The 10,000-nt window shown below is 32.8% G+C and overlaps 2 protein-coding genes across 4 annotated transcripts in view; one reads left to right on the plus strand and one right to left on the minus strand.

Moving 5' to 3' along the window:
* The window catches only part of LOC113825108 (uncharacterized), an 11,510-nt gene extending 5,952 nt beyond the window's left edge, over positions 1–5,558 (minus strand). Inside the window, exon 1 of one of the 3 annotated variants that reach the window (XM_070136351.1) lies at positions 5,269–5,558. In XM_070136351.1, the coding sequence (XP_069992452.1) occupies positions 5,269–5,462 (194 nt within the window). In that variant the 5' untranslated portion in view covers positions 5,463–5,558. Of the gene's footprint in view, positions 1–1,307; positions 1,447–1,490; positions 1,628–5,268 lie in introns of those variants that run through there. The other 2 variants (XM_070136352.1, XM_070136353.1) reach the window with 2 other exon arrangements.
* A 3,706-nt stretch (positions 5,559–9,264) lies between these two features.
* LOC113820479 (glycerol-3-phosphate acyltransferase 4-like) overlaps positions 9,265–10,000 on the plus strand; it is a gene marked incomplete at its 3' end in the record, with an annotated part of 18,116 nt that continues 17,380 nt past the window's right edge. Inside the window, 1 exon segment of the mRNA XM_070136354.1 lies at positions 9,265–9,431. Within this exon segment, the coding sequence (XP_069992455.1) occupies positions 9,279–9,431 (153 nt within the window).

Here is a 10,000-nt window from a genome sequence, read left to right on the forward strand (position 1 = left end):
AAGCTGCAATGGCCTCATAAGTCACCGCTAAATGACAAAAATTAACCCTGCATATCACCGCTTAGATTCAATGTCGCTCATCTTATTTATCTTGCCATGAATAACACAACACTGATCACAATACTCATTACTGTGATATCCGAAGTAGTTCATGTGTTAGTATGCGCTTGTCAAAACAATATTTGGCTAATTATAAGTGTCTGCTGTTACACATTTTAGTAATGTACTTATACTGCATTTACGTGTTTTAAGATTTATCTATACAAATATTTAGAATTTTCTGTGCATCATATGTTTCACACTTTCAATCGCCAGCCAGTGGGTTGGGTTTAACAGTTCGAACTGGTCATTTTGTGGCAGAACGTTGGAGAGAAATGTTGCGCTTCCAGTGTTGTGTTGATTCTGGGTTATCCTTAAGACTGTACAGTGGCAATGAAGAAGAAATAGACTTTAGTAACTAAGTTTAATATCTGAGCCCATCAAGTGCCCCAAATGCCGAAAAAGAAAAAAGATGAAAATTGAAGCACTCCAGATGGTAGAAAGAAGCGAATGAAAGTTTGACATTTCCAGATATAAAGGTATTTGGTTTTTCATTTTACTGCATGAATGCAGCTCTATCTTCCCGGACAGACTGAGGTGAAGAGAATGTTTCCCTGGGGGTGTTGGGGGTGGAGCCCCCCATCAACCCTCCCCTCCAGCAGTGCCCAAAGGGCACACATCCACGGGAACTTCAATTGTTAGGTTAGGTTGGTTTATTGGTCAGTACCTTTTATTTTTTTTGGGGTGGTGGTGGGTGGGGGTGAATTCCCATAGATTTTGCTGTCCCTTGCTATCGGGACTATGAAATCAAAATTGTTGAAATCATTGGGTTTTCTACAGAAAAAACATTTTTTTCTTTTTTTTTACTTAGGCTCTGGAAGGGTGTGTCACAATCAGTAACAATTATCAAATAAGATTCCATATCATAACAACAAATTACTGTTTTTAAAGGATTACATGCTCCCTAAAGCTTCTTTATAAGTCATAAGTAATGTATTATATGTAATACTACAACAGACATATGGCAAACAGAGGAATGTTTGTTATACAAATTTGTCTTACATAATAATCAAATGGCATTTACTGGTCAATTGACATGACATGTGAAATATTCCACTTTTCACTCTGCTTAGTAACAAGACAATCATAACGAATAGAACAAAATAAAAGAAACGTCACACAAACGACAGTCAAGATATTTACGCAAAAACATGACTCACTCCTTCATGAAATTCAGGTTTAGTAACAAAAATACTAGCTAAACAAACCTCTAATACATAACTCGTGTCCTCTGGAAGATTAATACACTGTCTATTAGTACTGAACTCTACAGTGTATAGAGAATGAGTAAATAACACCCTTTCTCAACACGCAACACTGAACAATACTCAAATAAATGACTGCCTTACGTTCTGAGACACACCTCTTGCAAGTGAAATGAATAAGCGTACCTTATCATGCCTTGGCACGGGTCCAGGAGGTTTGAACAGGTACAGGTAGCTTTGACTGGCCACGCAGGTAGCCTCGGGTCATGTTTTGATGATCAGCTGATTATGCGATCATAACTCATGGCTATAGTGGATGCAGGAAAGTGGGAATGGCGGCTATTTTGAATGATTCTGTGTTGTGATGTTATACGAATAGAGAATGGGTTGGACTTTTCATTCATTCGCTTTCTCTATCTGCCTTCTTGTCTATATATATACGCCTGGCTTTCCTTTTCCGTGAAAGTAAGAGAAAGAGACCTGGAATGCCCTTTTCCAAGTTGACTATATAAATTCGAATTTGCACCGTGAATTTCAACGTAATCTCATTCCGCATGGTTTTGCAGGTGACAAAGAGGAACAGTTACCCAAAAAGAGAGAAAGAGAAAAAAGAGAATTTTCTCGTTTAATCATGCAATCAAAGTAGACAAAACTCTATGGAGACATTGCTTCAGGTTTAAGTTCCTGCATCTGTGCCTTGCAAGAGATGCACGAATATAGATTAATCATTTGGCAGTGTACGAAAACTGAGATATCGTTGAGTAATAAAGAAATGACATCTGAGGCGCTCAATGTATCAATCCGCAAATCAGATAAAAAGTTTGGATACAAGAGCATAGAAATTAGGAGAACGGTTCATCAGACATATACAGGGATAACTACTATAATATGGAAGATGGAATAATGCACTGGCCGCATTTGATATCATGAATTTCATCAGATTTAGCTAGTATTTACTAGAATATGCCTCAATATTTTCTCCAAAAAGGAAGGACTTATCTCCCACAAAAGAGACGGTCTCATGAGTCTGTATGAGAATGCTGAAATGATCATAAAAATGCGACGAAATGGAAAACAAAAGGAGAAGAGGACAAAAACGAAAAAAATATATACCTTATTCATCACTCAGTTTAATAACGAGATACTGTATGTATGCGGAGAAGTGATTTAATGTCTAATCTGGCAGAAGTGACATTATAAAACTTCTTGACACAACTTTCGTTTCTCCCAAAATTTTATGATTTGGCACGGTTATGGACGCTGAGCTCAACACAATTGCTGTTCATTTTGTTTTGATGTTATGCATTTATAGATCAGTCATTGGTTTGTCTGGGCAGGCATGGTTTGGCCCGGCTGGCAAGTGGCAATATGTAAGTTAAAGAAAAATTACGGACCCTTTCCGAAAAAGCTGGAGAAGGTAATTTACATAAACTTTATGTATTCATTTACGCATTTATTTACGTATTTATTTATGTATTTATTTACGTATCTATTTTTGTATTTATTTAAGTATTTGTTTACACATTTATTTACGTATTTATTGAAGTATTTGTTTACGCATTTATTTACGTATCTATTCATGTATTTATTTACGTATTTATTCATGTATTTATTTACGTATTTATTTGTGTCTTTATTTACGTATTCAAGGTGATTCATTTATTAGCAGATGTAGTTAAAATAATCTTATCTGCCACACCCTGAACCGGGTCCTTTTGGTTTATAAGCCACCCTGCAATTATGATACCAGACAGCCCCTGTGTCTGGGTGGAGCTATTAATTATCGATATTACCATTAATGGATGTGAATAAAACACACATCCTTCGAAAAGAATACAACGATGAATTTCTAGACTTCTGTCACACGAAAGATTAATCCAGATTGATATCATTATTGCAAATATCTTCAAATACTTTCGGTCGGTTTGTTAAAATTGTGCAAGGCCCGACCTGAGAAATATTCATTAAACGTACATACATATATATAGAAATAAATGCACATCTCTCAGTTCAGACATGCATATCTACCGGGTAGATACATAGATATATGTATTTCTGTGTATATGCATACCCGTACATGTAGATATTCACAGAATCGGGCCTCGCACAATTTTTACTAACTGGCTATTTCTCTTGCTTGAGATTGTGGAACCAACTTTGCACTTGTTAAATTCATTAGGGCTCACAGGCCTTTTAGAGATCAGTTATACATTACCATTCCTTACGTTGTGAAGAAGAGAAACTAAGGACAATATAAATAGGAAGAGAAGTGAAAGTACTTTTTCAGCAGTAGTGATCACTTTGAGACATCAGTGGGTGCGTATATAACAAAGTAGATCTTCGCTTTGTAAAAGAAGTAGTTTGCCGCGTTATAATTGTGCAAATAACGTACCAACTGTTAACAGGTAAAGCCTAGTTATAGAGTACCTAATCCTAAATGATGTAGTGAGGGTCTACAGTAATCACTTATTTCGTAAGGGTCGGTAATCTTTGAAATCTGTTGGAGAGGTATAAATAATGTAAAAAAGATTATAATTCCTATCGAGTTGAGACGTGTCATAACAATAGGGCTGTCATAACGTGTCATAACAAGCTGCATGACGTCAGCAGCTTGGCAACGCATAGCAATATTTCCACGGGGTGAAAACACACTGCAAATGTTGCCGCCAGCCTAAACACTGCGACATTCATTCTGGATTCATTTCACGTTTTATAAAATTTTTCACGACATCCTTGAGATGTCACACGGATATTTCAATACATTAGAAGGAGAGGCACAAATTCGCTACATGGAGAAACTGAAAAAGTAAATCTGGAGGATTGTCCATACAGATTGCCAGCTGATGTTTGGATTAATAATCCCAAGACATGGCCTAATGTCGAATATATATATATATATATATATATATATATATATATATATATGTATATATATGTATATGCGTATATATATGTATATATATGCGTATATATGTATATATGTATATATATATGTATATATGTGTGTATACAAATGTATATGTGTATAGATATGGATATATATATATATATATATATATATATATATATATATATATATATGTATGTGTGTGTGTGTGTGTGTGTGTGTGTGTGTGTGTGTGTGTGTGTGTGTGTGTGTGTGTGTGTATGTATATATGTGTGCTTATATATATGTATGCGTGTGCGTGTATATATGTATATATAGATATATATATATATTTACATACATATATATATGTATATATATTATATATATGTATATATGTATTCATATATATGTATGTATATATATATGTATATATATGTATGTATATATATGTAAATATATGTATATATATAAATGTTTATATATTTGTAAATATTTGTATATATATATATATGTTTATATATATGTATATATATGTATGTATATATCTATATATATGTATATATATGTGTATGTATGTATGTATGTATGTGTATATATATATATATATATATTATATATATATACATTTATATTTACACATATATATATGTATATATATAAATATATGTATTCTGTGGCTGGCGTGGCAATCCCAAAATCTTTGGTGTTGATATTCTGAGATACCCTGGCACACGTGTCCACTGTGGATAGAGAAGACTGCCTTCTTATCACAAGCCTAAAACTGGTAAAATTCGGTTAATGTACGTTATCGCGACAAAACGTTTTTCATCCACTATCTCGCGTATGGGTCGCTGTCTTCTGCTTCATCAGCCCTTAACGTTTCGTCTTCACTTCCTCGGATAACCATCACGGTTTGTGACGCATTTCATAGTTATTTTGCCTAACACTCCCAGCTGAGTGTGCAATTCTCCCTTGTTTCTTTAGAGATTTGCCTACCACTAATTTTACTAAATTTCCCATAGTTGTCGGAGGTCTGGGTATGTAATTAGCGGAGAGCGTTCTAAAAAGATTCTGAATTCATACATTTCACATAACCTGTTCAGCCTAGATCCGCCGACGGGATGTCTGGGAAGGGGAAAAGCTGTAACAACTGTTGAACTGCGGAAACCCAACCAACACCGTGTTTGATCACGTTCTGTCCATATTCTGCACTCCTCTAGGTCGACTTCTTGCTGTAGCCGGTGTAGAAAGTCACAGACATTCCATATTTTATATGTTCTTGCCAGCATAACAGCAATCCAAATGACAAGTTACCTTGGACATTGCATTTTTACGGTCCTCACTGTCACAGACCTGCGTTATGCTCTACAGTCCTCAGTGTCACAGACGTTTATTATAAAAATTCTTACACTTTCTGTGTGGTAGATGGTGGCGAGCAGGACGTAAGGATCTTCAATATTTAAAACGTGGATTGGAAGACTTCTTTCGTCTCATTTGAGTTGCATTCCGCCAGTCACAGATTCCAACATTCCTCCACAGACCTTATCACGTCCAAACAACTGCTGCAACAACGCTGACTTTTGCATGGTACCTAAAGTATTGTGTAGCATTATTTTATTCAAATATATGTATCACTGACTTCCGCAAATGAACTGTTCTTGTTTCTTGCTCCCCCTCAGGAGAGTAGACACAAGGAAGTCATGATTTACACTTCTCAAAAATATTTTCTTTTGATACTTCCAAAGATCAAAGGGAAACCGGAAAAAAAGGAGGGACGCTGATATGCAAATAGATACCTACAATCATACATAAATCTCTTTGCATTATAAACCAGATCCGTGTCTTCACCCCCTTTACATGCTATGAATCTTTTCTTGGCCTATCTCCATGTTATAGATCTAGTCTTGCCTATACATTTTTTACGTATAAATCTAACCTCAACTTTGCCTTTCCCAGTTATTTGATAAAAAAACTCACCAAATCAACAAGAGAAGTATCCCTTGACATGACCTACTGCTTGACATGACCTATTGCAGGAACTTCTCCCCCTCAAAGTGATAGACCTTGTTCATGCTCTGTTATGCCTCTTCTAAAGTTTTTATTTGTCTTTGTTTACTGTGGCTGTTTCCCTTGTTTCTTAAGGCATTGTGGGTATTACTTTCGCCATCAAAATCGTGATATTGGTAATAATATTTTTTTCCTTATTAATATTATCAGTAATTCGTTGCTGTACAATCGATACAACTATTATTATTACTATTATCATAATGATGATGATAATAATAATAATCGATACAGCTATTATTATTACTATTATCATAATGATAATAATAATAATAATAATAATAATAATAATAATAATGATAATAATAATAACAGCAATAATGGTAATAATGATAATAATAATGGCAATAATAATAATGGTAATAATGATAATAATAATGATAATAGTAATAGTGATGATGATTATAGTGATAGATATTGGTTATTATTAATTATCATTATTATCATTATTATTAATTATCATTATTATCATTATTATTAATTATCATTATTATCATTATTATGATTATTGTCATTATCATTATTGATATTATAATTATTGTTATTATTATTGTAATCATTATTATTATTATCATTTTTGCTATTGTTATTATTATTATCATTATTATTGTTATTATTATCATTGTCATTATTATTAGTGTCCGTACTATTATTATTATTATTACTATTATCGTTATTATTACTATTACTATTATTATTATTATTATTATTATTATTATTATTATTATTATTATTATATCATTGTTATTTTGTAGTTATAGCTATGATAATCATTATTATTATCATTATCATTATGGTAATGATTATGATAATGTTTGTTATTATCATTGTAATTATCATTATCATTAGTATAGGGTCCTTATTATTACGTGATCCTTGATATGTTATATTACTATTATTATTGTTAATATTATTATTATTATCATTATTGTTCTCATAATTGTAGTATTGTTATTCTTATTATCAGTTATTATTATTACTATCTTTATTATGGTTATCCTCATTGTCATAATTACTACATTATCATCATTATCATTAGTGCCATTACGAGCAGGAGTAGTTGTAATATATATTCTTATTGTAATTGACATTATTATTGCCATTATTATAATTTTCATCATCATTATTATCACTCATTATTATCATTATCATTGCTATTATTAGCGTTATCATAATCGCCATTTTTAAAGTGATTATTATTATCATTGTTATCATGATTGTTGTTATCATTATTGTTATGATTATCATCATTGTCATCATCATTGCTATTGTAATAACTCTTCTTCTTCTTCTTATTATTATTATTGTTATTACCATTATTATTTTTATTGTTGTTGTTGTTGTTGCTATTATTACTATCATCAGTATTGCTATCGGTATTAATATTGTCATTTCTATTATCAGTACTATTAGTGTCAATATCATTATGGACATTTTCGTTATTACTGGCAAAATTACTATTGCATGATTTTTATTATTATTATTTTTTATTATTATTATTCATATCATTATTATCATCATTATCATTATTATCAATAATCGTGTTCATTATCATTATTAATGTTATCAATATCATAACTGTTATAATTATTTTCATTATAATAATAATAATAGTAATTATTAATATTGTTATTATTATTAGTTATCATTACCATTGGTATGATAATTATTACTTTTATTATTTTCACCATTATCATTACCATTATCGTTACTATTATCATTATCATTATTAATATTATTATTGTTATATTTTCCGTCATTATCATTACCATTACTATTACAATTATCATTATAATGATTAATATTGCTGCTATTATTTGTTGTTATTGTTATTCTATCATTATTTTTGTTATCATCATATTATCATTATCGTTATTGGTATCATAGCATCTAATACATTAACTTATACACGTAGCACAACAGAGACAATCCACATGTTATTTTCCACACCTGTTAGTCACCCTGTAAGCCATAACATATGTGCGAGATACTATGACAGGAGTGTTACTTATTAAATAGATGATAATCAATGCTATTTATTCTTTGACAGGACTCACAAAGGTCGTTTCTTAAAAGATCTAATCATCTACTTAGTGTGTGTGTACTCATTCATTCACTGTAGGTTATGGCATCATATAAAGGAAATGTTTAGTCATAAGGTAAATCTTTCTGGAATTTCTCGAACTCGTATAGAAAAATATCATAGTTTCGATACTCTTTAGGTTATTTAAGGTTGAGAAGAAATGAGCAGAGAATAATTTGTCTTGTCACGAAAAACAAGGATCAAAATAATGAAAAAGAAAAGTATCGACATTAGCGGAAATTAAGCAGTTTTCTTTTCTTAATTATTTTCACTTACCGCATCATCAGGGAATAACAAAAATACTTTTAAGATACATAAGATATACGAGCAACAATAAAAGAAAGCTATTTTGAGTTAGAAAAGGAAAAATGTATACTGTCAATTCAGGAAACTAGCGAAAATGAGTTGCCGGCGCTCGAAAAGTGCCTGACATCGTTGGTGATACATCCTTTTCACTTTAAACTATGCTTCAGAAAGAGGCCAATAAGATTATATAAAGTTGAAACGAAATTCTAAAGACCAAAAATATTCAAACTAAAGCTCGAAAAAAGAAATATAACAAAGCCTTTCCTCAGCGCTAAAGAGGTGAGTCATTGTCCTTTTCACATACCATTCAATGATCCTTCAAAAAGGCAGTGAAAACATTCATAAATCTCCATATCCAAGAAATGAAAACGGTAGTCTAGTTACAGCAAGCTTGCTCCAATATCCAAACTATTGATAGTAAGCGCTTTCACGGCGCTAGGGAAGACCCGGCAAGAATGTGGCCTAAGGGTAGATGCTGATTCCATGTGAAAGTCTTTTCAAATTCCGAAGAATGGCAAAAATTAGGAAATAACAGCAAGAATAATCCAAGACAACAAACAGCAAAAGATAGCGAAAAAGCGCTCACCCGGCGCTCGAGAGTGGCCGACACCGAACGCAACCTCAGCGAGTGGTCTGGTTCAGTCGGTTCACAATGGCGGTGACGGATGCACTCTTTACAGTCGCCCTCTCCGTGTTATTACCTCCTTTCTTGCTCGTTCTTGTGACAGTTCTCGTGCTGGCCAGTTTAGGAAAGTCCTTGGGCCTCAGGCAGAAATATGTGCAGTTTTTGTTAAAGGTTTTCGAGGTGAGTAGCGAGGGGGAGCGAATTTTTGTAATATGGGTACTTTTTGTTTTGTGTATGGTGGAGATGTGATAAATGAGGTTTTTCGAAAATGGATGGTATTTAGTTCCTCTTTGGCCTTTGTGCTTTTATTTGTTGGGCTGAGTATTGGGTTTACGGGCGTGGATGTGTGGGTTATTTTATGGGTAAGGAAATACAGTATTTACATTATATAATCCCTTTATTTTGTGTGTGTGCAAAATTAGATAATTGAAATACAAAGAAAATACATGATGGAATGAGTACACGAAGATCGCATTATGAAAAAACAATGAAAAGGGATAGGATAAACTCATGGTTGGAATAAAATACATGTTTTTATATCAAGGAGACTTTTAAAGGTTATCAATACTCAACCACTTGTTTTTGTATAGATTTGAATTTTGATAGTTTCTTGAAGAGACACCCTCGCATCTCTAGTAATTCTACAGCAATGGTATGTAGTGATACTTGTCAACCTTTGGCCACTACTTCGACTGCAGGGCATCAGGTAGCAGCTGCCTGTGGCATTGGGGCAAGGGCAAACGAGCCTC

This window comes from Penaeus vannamei, chromosome 22 (genome assembly GCF_042767895.1).
Source record: "Penaeus vannamei isolate JL-2024 chromosome 22, ASM4276789v1, whole genome shotgun sequence".
In the NCBI taxonomy this organism is placed as follows: domain Eukaryota; kingdom Metazoa; phylum Arthropoda; class Malacostraca; order Decapoda; family Penaeidae; genus Penaeus; species Penaeus vannamei.